The sequence below is a fragment of the Notolabrus celidotus genome, chromosome 17, assembly GCF_009762535.1.
Source record: "Notolabrus celidotus isolate fNotCel1 chromosome 17, fNotCel1.pri, whole genome shotgun sequence".
In the NCBI taxonomy this organism is placed as follows: Eukaryota; Metazoa; Chordata; class Actinopteri; order Labriformes; family Labridae; genus Notolabrus; species Notolabrus celidotus.
Genome location: NC_048288.1, coordinates 7,432,552 through 7,451,224, shown reverse-complemented (window position 1 = coordinate 7,451,224; position 18,673 = coordinate 7,432,552). Strand labels below are relative to the sequence as shown.

General features: G+C 40.2%; 1 protein-coding gene across 4 annotated transcripts in view; it reads left to right on the top strand.

Moving 5' to 3' along the window:
* Positions 1–341: 341 nt before the first annotated feature.
* neto1l (neuropilin (NRP) and tolloid (TLL)-like 1, like) overlaps positions 342–18,673 on the top strand; it is a 117,260-nt gene continuing 98,928 nt past the window's right edge. For all 4 annotated transcript variants that reach the window (XM_034705829.1, XM_034705828.1, XM_034705826.1 and 1 more), the window contains exons 1-5: positions 342–418; positions 14,870–14,955; positions 16,390–16,446; positions 16,545–16,679; positions 17,079–17,327. In XM_034705829.1, coding sequence (XP_034561720.1) covers positions 14,928–14,955; positions 16,390–16,446; positions 16,545–16,679; positions 17,079–17,327 — 469 coding nt within the window. In that variant the 5' untranslated portion in view covers positions 342–418; positions 14,870–14,927. The remainder of the gene's footprint in view (positions 419–14,869; positions 14,956–16,389; positions 16,447–16,544; positions 16,680–17,078; positions 17,328–18,673) is intronic.

Here is an 18,673-nt window from a genome sequence, read left to right as displayed (position 1 = left end):
TATGAGAACAGAAATAATCTACACACCATATCAACATTTTGGTTTCAAACTAAAATGTGGTTTCAAACTATCAAAATAATTCAACACTCAAAGATTTGTTCTTGCTCATCTCTTCACCCTTTACACTGTTTGTGTCCTGCTCTTTGTGTGGACATGTCTGTAAAAGCTTGTACTCTAAATGTGATAATTTAGGGCTTCTTTAAACAAAAATATAGAAGAAACATAATTGATATGCTTGGTTAATAATTACATTACATAATTGAATTGGATTTTAAATGAGATTTTATAGCATTGAGAGAGAGACCAGGGTGTTTGACTTTCACCTCGCTCTCTACTTACAGCATGGGAGCCGGATGCTACAAGAGTTCAGTGTACTGTTAGCAGCTCTGGCCTGATTTGAGGGAGCTGACACACTTTGGTAAGTCTTAATCCTAAAATCCCCTTTCTCATGTAAAAAAGAAAAGTTAAACTTACAGTCTGAAACCTAAAGAACGGTTAGAATGAGGATAACCAACACAACCTCTTTGCTGCTGAACCAAGATTCAGACAGGGTCGTATCAGATAGAAAGAAAGGAAAATTATCTTAAATTACTCCTTATAATAAACTGCACTGTATCTCATCACAAATCAGCTCTGCACTAATGTACAAATTCACTTGCTATGCCTTCAAACATCAACTTCTCCTTTTTAACTCTCAATCTGAAGCGTTAGCCTCACTCTCTTAGCCAGAGTGAACATTTTATTAATTTAGAGTATCCACCAAGAATGAAGCTATGGTTCATTGACTATAATAGCGACCTCTAAAAGTGACAGTGCCAGTTGTCACTTTCCCCATCAAGAAGAGATGATGGCTAGATGTGGGAACCCTGCTCCTAACTGTCCAGCTAACAAATATTCTCTAATTAGCTTCAATGTTATATGCTAGCTACAGTCATCCTCCAACAAACAGGATGGCAATCGATTACAAGTAGAAACCGTGCTCTTATCTAGCTGCTATATTTTATGTCACTGACAGCTGTCATTTCTGAGGGGAAAAAAAAGAGGATGCCTGCTCATAAAGTAAGAACCATGCCTCTGTCTATTTAGCTGAACATAGAATAATCCATAGATGGTTCTCATTGTTGCCACAAATGGAACTTGGCTGGCTTGAACTGAGATCCCTGCTTCTCTCTATCTAGTTAATGAATGTTCATGAGCAGAGTTTACGTTAGCCGTTAGTGTTTATCTGCTTTTGGATGGTTTCCCGTGCAGTTGTCCGGCATATAGAGATCACATTGTCAAAAATGTCTGGTGGGAATAAATACCAAATACAAATAACCATACCGGTTCGAATATAAGGTGGATTTTCCCCCTTAAATCCATGTGAAAAAGTGGGCTAGTCTTATATTTGTGGTCTACACTCTCACACACCAACATTCATTCCACACCGTGAAGGGAAGCGCCACATTTAGTCCTCTCACTGAAACGCCACACGTCAAAGAGAAAACAGAGTAACCCAAATGATCAAGAAACGGCTGAAATGCATCTCTGTTGATTTTAAAAGAATGAGCAGTGACATAGCCTAACTTCAACTTCTGTCTGAGAGTGACGGTAAAAAGGAGACTCCCATAAAGGCGGGATAATGATTAAAGATCAACCAGATCGCTTGAACTTTCAAACGGTGCAAGTGAATCCACAGCGTGCGAGCACAGCATAGATCTAGTCTTCCACAAGTTGATCAGGATGAAATCTATAGGAATCTACACCACACTGAGGGACAGGTTGGAGAGTAGGACTATGACTATTGATGGAAATCAACAAAGTGACAACAGCAACTTTTCTATGTCACTCATAGGATATAATACGGTGGGAAATTTGCATTTTAACTACAAATAAAACAAACAGTGAACTGTTTATATGTCTGGAAGCACTGGTGAATGATTATATTAACAGGGGTATCTCTCCCTGTCCCACAGTGGATAATCATATTAATTGATTAATTGATTCGTTTCAAAAAAATTATTTATTTTTTTGTGTTTTATTGCTGGTTAATGTAGGTTATTAAGCTGATATGGCTATTCAGAGCTTATGTCTGACAGTTGAACTATATGGATGGAATTATGGAATATCACTGCCCCAAACTGGCCAACATAAAAAAAGCCGACCGTAAACTCTGTTCACGAGCATGCTGCCGTATATCAGAGTTATTTCCACCATCAATGAAGAAGTTGGTCGGCCAGAAATGAGAACTCTGCTCCCATCTATCTAGCTAATGAAATATCTGTCTTTGACTTCATATAATGTACTAGTGATTGTTGTTATTTCCTGTTATTTTCCTATTTCTAAACTCTATATGGACAGAAAAAAACTGTGTTTATTTACTTCACAATCATGTTAAGTCTGTTTTTCTCAGATTGCTACAGCACGTGTGCCTGCGTTTGAATCCGTCTGAATGGATGTTTCTCCACACACACACATGTAGGACCTCTGTTGATATGGGCCTCTGAAGTGCCTTCTCTCTCCCTCTGGTGTGCTGCTGGCTAAGCCTCTGTTAATTTCACTAACCACCTTGGCCATCTTCTCCACAGTCATCATTAATCATCTCTCTGCTCTGCTCTCCATCCCTTTCCTCTCCTCCTCCTCTCTCCACCCTTCCCCCACACCCTCGCCTTTATTTCCCTCCTCTACAGTATCTTTCCTTCTCTCTTCTGCTGTCTTCTGCTCTGGCATTTGTGTAAGAGCTGCAGTGATGAGATAACAACAGCAGGCCTAATAGCTAGAATGCAATAGCTTGATGAGGAACCCGGTTCATACACATTATAAAGATTACGTGCTACTACACTGTTAGTATAGAAAGGACTATATACCACCCATAACACAAATAAAATAATACAACGTTAACCAGTACACATATCTCACCAAGCAGCCTTTGTTTTACTGCGTATTGTCACACACTGACATAATGGCTTTTCATATAATGTTCTCGAGTTTAGAGGTCAGGTCCAGCATAAAACAAACCACTTAAAAGCAACCATGGGACAAAGACCTTAAAGTATAGACTCTCCTTATGGTATAACACTTCTCAATGGGTCTCTGGAGATGAAGGAAATCACAGCAATAATTCAAAATGAACAAACAGATGTGCAGCAGAACAAAAACTGAAAATAAAACACATTAGGAGCGGGGATTTCAGCAAACAGATCACACTAGCTTGTCATGAAGTGTACATAGTGAGAGACTGGGGCAATATGGCAAGAGCCTGACTAAGATTAATTATTTAAACACCATATTGCAACATTTGGGCTGGCTTATGATTCACTCATGAATCCATATGGTACTATTTTTCAGTTAGTATTTTTGTTGCGAGCATTTTTTTTTTAGCTCTTCTTCACTTCAGTGCGAAAAAAAAGCAAAACTGTCCGCTGTGATGGTAAATGCCCCCCCTTTTTTTTACGTCACATACTTAAAGCTTTGGAAGAGTGTGTGCAACCTTGTCTCCTAAAAATGATTTAATCTTGTTCTTCAGCATAGAAGAAAACAGGTGTGGGAGAGGCATGATGCCACCCTGAATAATGCTCAGACAGGACACTTTATTTTTCCTTTTACAGCACCAGTGGTGATTCAGCTGCACGTTTATTGCTTTTCTCAGAAGTAAAGTGTAGTCGACTCTGTTAAATCCAGTATTATGTCATAACTGTGTGATGTAAATGTTGAATTACTTAAAAATGCACTTGTATGTCCTTGTGGTTAAGTCGTGCCCCATGTACAGAGGCTATAATCTTCATCAGGCAGCAGTTTGATTCCAACCTGCGTCCATTTTCCCATTTTGCCAAGCAGCAACCTCCATCTGTAAGAACTGAAGCCAATGCGGAAGTGTTAAAAACTGCAGTTCCTCTAGTGTCCACTTGAGGCTTGCCCAAAACAAGTGTAGTCTGGATAGCTCATTTCTAGATTGGCACACACTGTAACGGGGTGCTTTTTTTCATAAAGTTGCAATTTTGATGATATTAAGATTATGAGTTTTCTATTATGAGCGGCACAGCTGACTTAATTGACAGGTGGGAACACTGTAGCCGTTGGCTCAAAGCCCGCCTCTTTACCTCACACTAGTTCGAAAGAAGTTAGGTTGAGTTCAGCAATTCCAGTATGGCTCCCAAGATTTATCATACAGTCTATGGTCACTCTCTCTCTCTCTCTCTCTCTCTCTCTCTCTCTCTCTCTCTCTCTCCCTCTCTCTCTCTCTCTCTCCTGGTTTCCTGCTCCATCCCCTTTCGTGTCTCATCCAAATAAAGGCACTAAAGCCTCAAAATATAGCTTGAATATAGACAGCACCAGTCAAAAGTTTGGACACACTGTCACATTCAATGGTTTTATTTATTTTAATAATTTTCAACACTGTAGATTAATACCAAAGACATCAAAGCTATGAAAGAATACATATGGAAACAAAAAAGTGTTAAGCAAAGCAGAATATGTTTTATATTTTAGATTCTGTAAAGTAGCCCCCTTTTTCCTTCATGACAGCTTTGCACACTCTTGGTATTCTCTTAGTCTGCTTCATGAAGTGGTCTCCTGGAATGGTTTCTAATGAACATGAGCCTTGTCAAGAGTTCATTTGTAGAATGACTTGCCTTCTTAATGTGTTTGAGACCATCAGTTGTGTTGTTCAGAGGTAGGGTTAGTACACAATGGATAGCCCTATTAGACTACTGTTGTAATCCAGATTATGGCAAATCCAGATTATTTCATAGTTTTGATGTCTTCAGTATTAATCTACAATGTTGAAAATAACTAAAATAAAATAAAAACATTGACTTTAGTTAAAATTTGTATTTATATTTATTTAAAACCAAATTGAGATTAAGAATCTCTTTTACAAGTGTGTCAAGGCCAAGATCGGCAGCAGCACATGCCAACAAATTTACAGAGAAACAACACAGAATTCTAAAACATGACAACATATCATGGATTTCAGAACAAAAGTTATCAGTCAAAGCGTCTACAAGCAGATGCATCTTCCTCAAATGCCTTCAGTCTGCTTTTAAAAACATTCAAAGAGACAAGCTCACTCAGACCCAGGCTCTCCTGCAGCAGGTTCCAGGCTGCAGGAGCAGCGTATCTAAAACTCTTTATACTCATTTCAAGACGCACTCTGGGGACCGGAAGCAAAAACAAGTTTTGAGACTGAGTGAGAAGGTGTGTCCAAACTTTTGACTGGTAATTTAAATATATAATAAAGTGTGTTGAGGCACTGTGTGTTGATGACTGATTTTGTCTATAAGCTTATGTATGATATCATTATGGTATGGCGTGGTAAGCTAGTTAGAAACCTTGCAGCCTGAGGCAAATCTGTTGCTCATACATTATTCTTGGTAAACGTTAATACATTGTTTGAATAAATGTAATAATGCTGATAAAGCTTTTAACTTCAAAGCTTTAGGTCACAGTATTTAATCACAAATGTGGTTACACTATAGATGTTACATTATCAGACGTTCTCAATGCTGGAAGCTAAATGGCAAACTAAACCTTTCTCCTTACCTTTGTCCTTTTTTAGATTAGATTAGATTCAATTTATTTTCATTGGACATGTCACAGGTACAAGCAATGAAATATAGATTGCATGTAACCAGAAGTGCTTTAACAGTAAATGAAATAATATAAATAATACAGAATATACAGAGTTATAAATGATGAATAAATATAATTTAATATGTATCTACATGACTGACTATTGCTACAGGTATGAACAGGCTATGACTGTGGCTATGGTATACAGTATTAGACTATACAGTACAGTAGTGCAAAGTGATTAGAAGAGATTTACATTTTTTTTTACATTCTTTTTTACAATATGTACATTTCACAATGTGCGGGGTATGAATGAATGTACAGAATGGAAAGTGCAGTTAGTGGTGCAGTGGTGGTTCAGTCCTGGGGTGCAGTGGTAAGTGTGTTTGTGTGTGTATGTGAGTGAAGGGGGGTTGGGCATCGGGGGACAGAGTTCGGGGGACAGCTATCTTAACTTTGAGATTGGTCTAAATTTTTGAGTTACACTTCTGACTCATATTTTCTTTTTCAAAGACTTTGACTGCCGTCCTGTGCCCCACAAAAGGGAATTTGTCTCAAATCAATGATCTGACTTCACTCATCAGTAAGTGGGTTATGCCTTTTTTACATCACCCTGCCTCTACCTCAGTGCTGCCTGTGAGACAGATAAAACGTCTCTTCTTTTAAAGTTTAATGATGTACTAAAACTTGGCCATTACAGAGCGGGGGTTTGTATGTTAAAGTTTTAATGGCCTTCTCCATTCTGCTCAACTTAAAGCTTCTATATAACCCTGACTTCGTGCTGCTCGTTCTTTGACATTTGAAAAGAGAAGAAAAAGTTGAGTTCAACAGAGTGAAGTGAACCGTGCAAATATGCTGAGGTAACTGACACCGGGAAGTGAGCGGGCTGTTTTAGGGTGAGAGGATTTGAGCAGCCTGGCTGTGTCTTCAGACACTGGGGCCAAAATGAAAGGTCATCTCTCACCACTACACAGAGCCCACCTGGCATTTCAGTGGAAAGATCTCTCTCCCTGCCAGGGTACAGTGGGGCTCCTTGAAAACACGGAGAGGACAGATAATACTTTTTACGCCTCCACAGAGGAGAGTGCTGGAGTGTTAATTAAATTATACCACAAACACACTTTTTTCAAATGAAGTGTCAACATGTTTTTGAGGTTATTTTTGCGACATTACTCATCACTAATGCCAGCGCATATCTGCACCCGTCAAACTTTCCCTGTTTTTACAGCGTATGCAGGTTACAGTTATGAAGTTGATACACTCACCACTGGAAAACTGGATTTCACTACAAACAAAAGCCCCCCTCTTAGTGGTGACTTCTGACCCTGGCAGATTGAAGCTGAACTAACACCTAAATTGAGCTAATGGTTGACCTTCGTGAGTTTGTTGTAAACTCAGAATGATATGAGAATGAAAACTGAGACAAGAGCAAACAGGTTTGTGATGAGAAAGAAAGTAGTTATTTTAAAAAGTTCCTGCAGCAGGTTAATGATCTTTTTAAAAGACATGAAAATAAAATAAAAACACTTCAAGTGTTGATGCTCGAGATAGGTAACCTCACTGGGCTTAAACAGAACTGCTCAATGGTTTAGAAGCTTGAAAAAGAAACACTGATGACACATATAGGTGATTCTTCAACTTGGGCACATATTTGGATTTGGTTTACATCTGACTGCAGGCTGCTCTTTGTTCAACTGAAGACTATAATAGAGGATGAACTTGGAGTATGTAATAGAGTGTAGTGGGGCTAGTGTTGCCAGAATGTAGGATTCAGCAGGACAAATGTTATTGTTCTGAAAACTATGGTACTCATTTAATCTTTCCAACCAATGAATCAGTCCAACAGTTTCCGCCCATCCAGGATGCTATGCTAGCAAAATTGGCGTCCCAAAATGTGTATTTGGCTAACACATTCTCTTTGTTTTTGTAGATACAGTATAACAATGTAACTGTAGATAGATGGCTAGTTAGCTGGGGATACTAACATTTGGGGCTTATTTAAAAGAAGATCAATTCGCGTAAATAACTCACTCAATTAGTGCGTCAAAATCGCGTGTACGTGAGTGCACAAGACACACATTTTGAATAGGGGGTTCCCTTTAAACGCCAAACCATTCTGTTGTTATTAAAGAAGGTTGAGCTAGACTACAGTGAATGGGGAAGCCGGTTATGCTAAAGGGGGCAGTGCTAACTTCCTAGTACAACAGATAGATGAAATCAAGACACTATTTTCCTAACTTACCAGATAACCCGACCTCCTCTCTCACTTTTCTCACAGTGCCCTCCTTTTAATTCCTGATCCCATAAAAGCAGGTAGTGTCCAAGGGGCAACCTCCGGTCTAAAATATGAGTCAAATGCGGAATTGTTAAAATCTGCAGTTCATCCAGGATCCGCTTGAGGATGGCTCCGGAAGTACCGGAAGTCACATACACATGAATGGGAAAAGCTGATCTTTACAGCAGAAATAAACATGTTTAAAGCCTGGTACAAAAGACGAGTGTAGTCTGGATAGCTCATTTCTCGATGTGCTCTCACTGTGAGGGAGGTGATTTCTTTTCTAACACAGCAATTTCGAAGATATTGAGATTACAAGTCTTCCAATGAGAGGCACAGCTGACTGCGGGAACACTGTAGCTGTTGGCTAGGAGGCTCAAACTCCGCCTCTTTACGTCACACTGGCTCGACAGCAGCAATGTGGCTGCCGCCGCCGATTGGCCTCAAAACAGCGCTTCAGAGACAGATGGGTGACGTCACTGATACTACGTCCATTTTTTTTTTATACAGTCTATGGGCGCACAGAGACATAGTCAATTTCTCCAACAGTTCTTCAGTTGAATTAATTTGTGCCGGTTCGTATGTCACATCATACATCACCGAAGGATCTGCACAATTTGTGTCATTCCCTCCGCATGAAAACAAATAGCATCTACTTGTGTCTTTACATTGACTCAAATTCTAATTCATTTGCACGAATGATTTTATTTGCGTTTGGTGTCAAAGCCCCATTGACTCATGTTAGGCACAATGCACATAGTTTCAGCATGCTTAGAAAGTCATAACTTGCCAGGCCAAGGGAATTTTACCTGTTTATGGATGTTTATCTATCACAGGTCGATCACACAATACAGTTAGTCACACTGGCTTTTCTCATGAAGAAAAAAATTACTGTAATCGACTTATCAGTTAGTCTTTTACTTTGATATACTTCTGGTTTTAACCACACTGTAGACCTGAATCAGTGTCAGCTGTGATTCTGGCTTCACTCTCTCAACCTCGATCCAAAAAGGTCTGTTTGGGCGCTGTTTGCCATCAACTCTCCCACCGGGGGTGTTATGGCCCACAGAGTGTGGCTCCACAGTGTCTATGGTACCCCCCACCGAGTGGTTAATGAGGTCAAATGATGAATTACACAGTCAGTTTAACCTGGGGGCTTGGGACCTCAGACAGAGAACAGCTTGCAGAGGGTATGTTAGCCTAAAATCCAGGACACCTGTGAGGCAGCAGGTCACTGTTTCCTTCATGGCTGATTGTATGGACAGGATGGCAGATTGAGAGACATGCAGAGGAAACATGAGGACAAAAGATCTGCTGAAAAGAGCAAAAAAAGAAAGCCTTCTCATATGTATGCCTCTGAATACTGTAAGTAGAGCAGAAATTTGCAGAGCAGGCGTAGCGATTCAGCAGACGTTTAGGTTCATAGCCAGTGCAGCTGCCCCTCATGGGCTGAGATTAATTGCTGGATGGATAAAGCCACAGTGATTGACAGACGAGTTGCAGCATTGAGGAGACATGAGAGGGATGAATGTGGAGCAGTTCAAAGTGAAATTAGCATTGAGTTCTTTGAATTCCTCAAAAGAAATATGCTTGAATCAGACATTTGAAGTTTATCTTGTAAAGTATGATTTCAGCTCGTGGGAAATCAGCAACACGGAGCGATTTATAGATTTCACAGGTGTCCAGAGTTTTGTTCCAACTTTGCGTTCATTTGGCGTCATTTTAGCGTCAGTTATGTAATCACACAGAATGAGAGAGTCGTTCATTTCGTCAGCACACCTCTGGTTTAGAGAAGCAGGCTGGAAGAAGCCAATAAATGCTATAGTATACTGTCCTCTGGTCTGAATCCTCTGGATGATGTACCTTGAATATTTTTAGTACTTTACTATGCCTTCTGACAAACTTTTCTCTTGCATCCCGTTGAGGGAATGTAGTGCTTACTGTTGCGCCTGCTCCTTTAAGTGTGGTGGCTAATGGGTAATGTAGTAGACAAAACAAACCGGAGAGGGAGAAGAGTAGGATGGTGTAAAAGTTCTCACGTGTGTGTGACAATAAACACACATTTGGTTCAGAAGACATATTGTCTCCTCTGCATGTTATAGTTAGCTGCCTGTACTGCTAGTTACCAGCTCTAAACTAGCCAAAACTATAGTGTTGTTTATTACGTTTATTACGGTTTACGCCACAGAGCTGCGATTAAGATTGGTGAAATATGTTTTTTATTAGCATTTACTTAAATTGTTTTGGTGGGTATTAATTTGGTGGCTAAAGTTAGCCACACATCTTTCTCCAGGCTGTCTCGTGAGCATTTTCCGTTGAAAAAACACCCAAAGACAACATTGCTGCTGATATAAGATGTCGAAAACTTCATCCAAGTGGAAGTTTTTTCAACGTCTATTTGGGTAGTCAGGATATTAACGTCCCTGTCACGCCTCGTCTGCAATGTCTAATACGTGGAGGCCTGTTGGTGGGGCAAAGCTGTGCCGCCTCTGAGCTGCTGTTAGAGGCAGTCACGAAGATAATGTGTACACGGTGGAACAGCGGTGTGTCGGTGGAGCTCCCACTGTGTGTTTACACGCCATGTCTCCTAAACTCCAATAACACTATAACGTGATGTGTTCAGTGTGTAAGTAATGTACGGGATGATGGAGTAACTTCGTCGTGGCTTACGTTCAGACCAGATATAAACCGGAAATGGGCCTCTGTCACAAGATCCAGCACACATACACAAACATTATTAACAGTGATTTTCAAGTCATCATACATTTTGCAGCTAAAATGAAAAGAGTCTATTACAGAAGGAAAAATCAATGAGGTGCTGGGTTTCAGTCTCACAACTTTTCCCATGCAATGGTCTCCACAGTCAATTATCGAGTTCTTCTCAAACGTGTCAGCAGGTCTTTAATAAGTATGTCAGCATCCAGGGGTCTGTACCTTTGTAGTCAGAGCCCCTTAGTATCAGTGCTGTTTTCATTCCATAGTATCTGAGACTTATTGCAAACATTACACAGCTCACAATCTACTAGAGTTAGGATTTTGTATGAAAACTGAAACGAATTGAAAGTCCGTCTTTGATGTGATTTAGACCAACAAGAGGACTTCTGAGAAATGTGTTCCCAATAATTATTTCTGTCCTTTCACCTCTCGAATAATTTACTTTGAGAATAATAATCCATAAAAATGTTTATTTGTCAATGCACATGTTTTGGCATTTTGATTTTTTTTGCAGCACGTCTGATGCTGTAATTGTTCTGAACTTTTACATATCTTAATGCATTTGCAGCTTGTTTCCTCCAATGAGAAGACGGGGCAGTTGCTTGGGATTGTACTTAATGGATGCCTAAGAGTTTACTTTGGGTTTTGCATTCACTATTGTTAAGTATGTCATGTTTATAATTAAAAAAAATCTGCTCTAATCATCAAAGTATTTCAGATTTGCTGCTGAGCTAATAATAAATGCACTACTGTGTCGCAACTTTGCATTTTGAATTTACCACCTGAGGATGACGTGACTGATGTTCTACAAAGTATGGATCATGAAAAACACAATGCAATCTATGCAATGTGAAATAATACAGATATAGTGCACAATTGAATGGGCAAAATAAACAACTAGATGACCATGGGGCTTTGGGAAATTGTAGAAGTTGAATTGTTTTACAATTTGAAGTAAGTTTACAGAGAATTGTCTTGCACAGCTGGAGGTTACATGACAAGTTCTCAGACAATGATGCTCTCAAATACAGCGTCCATGCATGCATCTGATTTCTCACACTTTCCTCAGTTTGCAGAATATGAGTTGGTTCAGCTCTGTTCATGGAGAAAGTGATGTAAAGAGAGCACAGAGTTTAAAATGGCATGCTGTATTGCAAAAACTAACAAAGGCACCTCGACAAATATACAGCCACATGTAGTTTATGGCCTATCATCTGATGGAATTATTTTCCCACCGGCTCCAGGTGCAGCGACAGGATAAAGGCAGTCTATCACCAGAGACCCAGACAGCTAATGCAGCATAAAAAACTGCTCCAAATTTGCCCATGGTTGGAGCCACCCTTTCTTGTAACTGGCTCGAGCTTAATGAACTACAAGGCACCTTGAATGACAAATAAATGGTGGGGTTTTTTTGGAGCAACAAACTGCTCAATGCATCACTAATAAGGTTAATTTGAGTCCCAGTGGACAGGAGGCATTAGCCTAAGTGTTTATCCGCTTTAGCCTTCTCCCCTGTTAGACTGACAAAAAGGAGCAGTGCTGGCAGTGTCATTAGAATGACACTAAGTGGAAGGTGAATGCCCAATTCACTCATCAGGACCCAGCCAAATACACGGGGTGCAGCTATATGCTACGACAGATGCTTTCTGTGACTTTTCATTTGCATGTTTCAACCAAAGTCCTCAATAGTTGCGTGTGTGCTGCATGTTAAATGTATGTTTTCTCGCTTGGATGCCCCATTTCCCTCAAACTGATTACAATTACAATTTAGGTTATGGCCGACACAGCATAACAGTTATCTCCGGCCAATATGGGAGACTTCCTTAATTAAAAATGGCAGACTTTGAGACGGCTGTTGAATGAGTAATTTCTCTGAGACGCTCCCTCTGCCTCAGCGCCATTCAGTCAAACAGACCGTTTATACATGCCGAGGAGCTAAACTGGAGGCTGCTGTTAAATTCGCCAGGGCTACTGTTGCATACAGTGGGCCAGATAAGCCTCATTTGAATAATTCCCATATAGCTCTGCTGCTTTATCTCAGAGTTCACCCATCACAAACGTGCACTGTTGTGCTTATAAAGTTGTTGGACGCTGTTGTTAATCAATAACAAGCTTTGGGCACAGCATTGTACTTTGGTGCAGATATTATTGACATCCTCTCAGACTCTAAGATCTATAATAGGCTTTGCCTTTGCAGAGAAATTGACATTTTAAGTTCTTTGCAGCTGTGTCTTTGTTCTGTTTGTGAAATTTTCGAGAAAGCAAGCCAGCCACCCCACACAGTGAGCTTTCCAGCTTCATGGGAGTTGATTGTACATTTGCAAGAAAGTGACTGGCTGAGCTCCAGATCTTGTGTTTGGGGGGGGGGGGGTCCATTAAATCCAGTCCATTAAATCAGACTGTATAACAGATTACCACGAGCCTATTAGTTGCAAAGAGTTCTGAGATTTCCCACCCCCCCCCACGTGTTCTCAAAGTCAGCATGACACTTGCGCAGTCTGCATCACCTGCTGCAAAAACCCAACCCTTTCAGTGTTATTGAGTAAGAGGCCGATCTCTAGGAGAGGATGTAATTAAGAAGAGGACGTCAGAGAGTCTTTATCTAAGAAATCTCAAGAGGGTTAATGAACTAAAAGACACACAAGGGAAGAAGAGGGAGGACAAAGTCATCGCACTCAAATCCTTCATGGGCATAACAGCATCTAATATCATGGTGCTTCATTAACAGTATATTTTAAGCCGATCCGAATGCTAAACAGTGACATTAAACTACACACAAGGGGGGCTGAGCTCAAGATTGCCTCTGCAGCAACAGTATCTAAGATGGATATTGTCTGCTGGATGCCAAAACTATTTTGGGAGCCTGAGCCCCTGACTTGTCCCCGGGCAGCCTCTGATCCGCTTTGTCATCAGGTGTGAAAGCAGAACACATCCAGGCACTTACAGTCAAGAAAAGTAAGAGGTTTCTGTGACTTTTCTGAAAGACAGAAGAACAAAGGCAGGGAAATTAAAAATCTTATTTTCAACTTTATTAAATTTTTTGCTAAAATTTGACACATTATAAGTAGAGAGGAAATCTTTGGATGTAATCTTTGATAACCTTGAAGTAGATGCCAGACAGTCGAACCACACTTGAGGGCTTTTGCAGTATTTTGGGTAAGCCCCAGCTAAAAAAAAAAGAGGTGTCATGATGCTACAGGCACGAGTTTAAGGTTGTTTGATCCAGAGACAAAGCTTTGACTGTGTGACCCTAAGCTTGGTGAAAGATGCTCTGATGCTTCCTGTTATACGTTTTATAAGTTTATTTAATTCTGTAGGTTTCTCATATTGATCACGCCCACAGAGCTCGCTCTCTGACACACTCGTCTTATTTTGCTTGCTTATCCCATTCCCTATCTCATTGCCTTTTCTGCTTACCTCTCCATTTTCGTTGCGCGGCAGATCCGCGAGCTGAAATGAGTTCTGCAGCGCGTTTGTTGGTCAAACACACACACGTAAATACACACTCAAGCGCACACTCATTTCTTCTCTACTTTTTCACCTATATGCGTGTGTGTGTGTGTGTGTGTGTGTGTGTGTGTGTGTGTCAGAGTGTGTGTGTGCTTGCAGTCGTGTCCAGAGAAGTTTCCACAGCGTGCGTCAAAGTGCGTGAGGCTTGTGGCGCATTGGACGACTGTAGTATAGAATGAGCGGAAGGAGAAGAAGAAGGAGGAGGAGGAGGGAGATCATACATTAACTCCTGCTGGCTGCAGGGACTCTCCAGTTGATAGAAGCCACGCACGAAGATGCACTCAGTGCAACACTGGCTGTTTTTGTTTTGGGAGAAACGAGAAATGAAAGCCGGACGCAAACTGACTTAATTCTTTTTCTTGGCTGCCCGGTGTTTTCAGGAGGATTTTACGCACCCAAAGAGAGTAAAGAAAGCGCTGCAGAGATGAGTGTTGCGTGGTTTTTCATGCTCCCAGAGGATCCACTCTCCTGATAAAGGGACAAAAGAGGACAAAAACAAGGCTGTCCATGATATTTTCCAAAAGAAGATTGCAAAGGTGGAGCGATTAGAGAAGGGCTGATGACGGGACTATTAATCCTTTCAGTGCATCAAAGGCACCAAAGGGTATTAGAAACGCTTGGATGGAAATCAGGCGCGTGTTTAGAACTGTTTTTGGTTCTATATGAAACTGGTGATTAGTTGCTGTGACTCACCTGAGAGGATTTTTCTCTTTTAACTGCAGATTTTCTAAAAGAGTGAATTCTTTTTTTATTCGTCGAAAGGTATGAGCGCTTTCCTGGTGTGAAAACTCTCATCTCAATCTCTTTTCCCTCTTCAAGTATTCCCAAATCTAAATGGAATTAGTTGAGTCTGAAGCCGTTTGTGAAAGGAACAGACATGGTACATGGGCACAGCATCCCTCACGGTAAGACATCTGTATTCATCAGCTGAGGCACACTTGGTCAGAGCTTATTGCTTGATTTCATCCTTGAAGTACAGTAATCCTTTAATCGGCGTTAAAAGACCCCGAAATCCGAGCAAGAGATAAAACTGAAGTCAGGAACAGAGTGGTGGTTTCTGATTTAAAGACATTTTAGGAGCTTTTATAACACAATAATAAAACTCACAGCTGAAGGTCAACACTTAAAGTTTCCATGCTGTTCCCACCTTTTATTATTTTTTCATTGGGAAGAATGCTACTCGTGACAATTTATGATTTTTATATCTTAAAAGTCAAAGTATAGATATTAAATACAATTTCTTTTTCTATTTTAATCTTTTTTTCTTTTACAGACTTCAAGGTGTCATTCAGCCAAAGTTGGGTTTCGGCATTGAGATAATTTTCCTGGCTTTTTGGCGTATTATCATGAAAAAGCTTTATTTATTTGCTCATTTTAAAAATTGTTCATCCACTTGAAAAATATATTACAAATGTCTCCTGTCATAACTCTCAAAAGGACTGAGTGCTGTTCTGCGGGTTCTATCTCAGTTAGCTAGGGTAGCATTAGCATAACTAGCCAACTTGCATGAAATCCAGTATCTGAAAAGTGCTCCTTTCTAATTCAACCCTCCCTCACCTGAATCAAGAATCAAGAAAAAAACTGATATGACTAAGTTTCTAAAGTCCACTACACTGTTAAAACAAAAAAGCTGAGAAAACTCAAAATTTTAACGCAATTGTCTGCACTAGATTTTTGAGTTTTAAGGCTAACTAGAAATCTTACATTTGAGCCAACTGATGAGTTTTTGTTGAGATAAGATCATTCATATGTAGTGTAACTTAAAGTTTTGAGTTATACATACTATGAAGTGAAAGTTGAATCAACGTATTATTTGTTGTTCAGAAAATGTACCTTTGTTACTGCACATTACTGCACCGTTTTGTTTTTAGCTAATGTTCAATGCGGCTAACTGTTGGTAATGACCATGCCTTATTAAACTAAACAAATTAAAGTTAACCGGTAATCAACTCACCATCAACTGACCAACTGTAAACCTAGAGTTTCAATACAATACTCAAACAAAATACTCACCTTTAGGGCAATAAAATCCACACAGGACAGATGGCGCCACATGTGGGGAATTGAAAGTGTGGAAGACCCCTGTAGATTTGGGTTGGAGACCCCGTTCTTTGCCTGAAGCATACTGAAATAATTTAGCCTAGTCTCAAACCCGTAATTTCAAGTTTTGCCAACCTAACATAACAAACTTAATACAAGTAGTTGAGATAACTACTTTGATGTAGTTTTAAACAAAATTGAACATTTTTTGTTTATTTACCAAAAAATCGTTTTCAGGCAAACAATTTTAAGTTTTCATTTTTACAGTGTATAAAATATTTGTTTTTCTGTTCTAACAGTTGTTGCAAGTCTTCTCATACTTGGGTTGTCTGGGGCAACAAGAAAGGATACAGCAGGTAATCTTCACATCCTCAACCCCGAACATCTTCATCCTTTATTTCCTCTAAAGCTTTTATGTCTCACTTTGCTTCTCTTTTCGCTGCTTGTCCTTTAGTGAAAAACAATTCTGGAGTAAAGCCTGCTGGTCAGTGTGGAACGTGGGTGAAAGAACCAGAAGGAGGGATCTTTACGTCTCCCAATTACCCAAACAAATACCCCCCAGACACAGAGTGTGTTTACATCCTTGAAGGTAAATGAGCTCTTTAAGCACAGTGGGAAATGAAGGTGATCCACGTATTTATTCACTGGAGCTACAATCCAGTAGGGATTTTACTGGAGGAGATAAATCAGTGTAACTTTGTGCAGAATGATGAGATATATATCGGTTTTTAAGGGGGTTATTTTCCTAATTAGGAGATGATACTTGATTGACCACTGCAGATATTGAAAAAGTGAATCCAGAAGCTTTAGACTGTCCCAGCTCTGGTGTTTAAGAGATGAATTGACTAACCGCCAAATTTGGAGCTGTGTATTGACCGTGTGGGCGTGCTGATAATGAAACAGGTTGAGTGTTCATCAATGAAAGCATGAGTCATATTTTACTCCCTGCTTTGTGCCAGTTTGTAATTATTTTCAATGTGTCTTCCAGCTCCCCCGAGGCAGTGTATCGACCTACACTTTGAGGAGAATTATTCCATTGAGTCCTCTTGGGAATGTAAATTTGACAACATCGAGGTTCGGGATGGACCGTTTGGCTTCTCCCCAATACTTGGACGGTACTGCGGTCAGCAAAGCCCGCCTGACATCAGGAGTAGCGGCCGATATCTATGGATAAAATTTGTAACAGATGGTGAACTGGAAGCAGTGGGATTTTCAGCAAATTACAACTTCACTGCAGGTAATTTTTCCCCCCTTTTTTGCCTTGCTGCTCTTTTCAATCTGTTTCTTTCTATGTAAGCATATTGGGCTTCAACGGTCTAACAGTAAAGCTCGGAATGAATAACAAACATCATCCAGGGAACTCGTCCTTGTTGGAGCTTCTTGCTGTTTTATTGATCGTCCCTCAGCAACACACCGTCATTGGCTGAGACACTCGTTTTGCTTGGCTGTTATTTCTTTTCTCTCCACGTCAGGTGAGATGTGGAGCAGTGTCAGGTTCTAATGCAGTTCAGCAGTAGCTCGGTTTACAGTGCTGGAGGAGGCCAAGAGAGAGCAGAGGAAACTAATCAGTATTGTAGAACATAATTGTGGCAATTACAGATGCATGTAAAACCTTGACTTTCCTGGTTCCCCTCATCTTTGTTGAGGCAGTATGAGGATTGATGACAAGGAATCAGGGCATAGCACTGATTTAATATTCCTTCACCTTCACTTCACTGGGTTTAATAACACTGTCAACTTTTTTTTACCCGTGTGTTTGAGGCTTGAAAGACACGGTGCCACGAAACACGAACAGTACGCCAATTTGTCTCCACATTGACTGCACCCTCAGGGATATTTTACAACTGGAGATTTGAGTGTGACATTGTTTATGTGATGAGCATTTACACAGAACATTGACCTTTCATCCAAAAAAACACGATACTTGCTACAGGCTATTGAAAAGATGGCTATTGAGGCGGAGAGGGACTATAGATTTATCTCTAAAGGCTTTGTGAGTGAGCTGTTATCGGGGAATCAGCATGGGGAAGCTCTTCATGGGAAATTACAGTGAAGAAGGGCACTCGATAGAAGTGAACTGTACTGAGCAATCAGATGAGGGGCTTTCTTCCATGGATTATTACAATGATGTGCTGCTATCTTTCTAAGATTTGTTGTGAAGTCGATGCATAAGACAACACAAAGGTAAATCAGCTGCAGCTGAGTGAATTCAGAGTAAAAGTGTCAAAAGTTTTTTTTTTCCCCTGTGAGAATCAGAAGGGAGCAGAAGAAGAAAAAAACAAAGTGATGGAAAAGTACAACATGAATCAACACATATTTCAAGGGAGTTTCAGACGTTTCTGTGCTGAGGCATAAATCCTTTGGCTGTGTTGAATATATCAGTTGTCTTGTCTTGTCATACTCAGTTGTAAGTTGCACATTTTAGTGATGCTGTTGCAATATTGCTGACTTGTTGCTTAGTTCTCTCCAGCAGCAAAGCCGGCATTAGCACCAAGCACTTTCAGTGATATCGCAGAATAGAATCTGTTTCATCTCATGTTAAAAGAGTACTTCAGCATTTCTGGAAACGTCGTACTATTATAG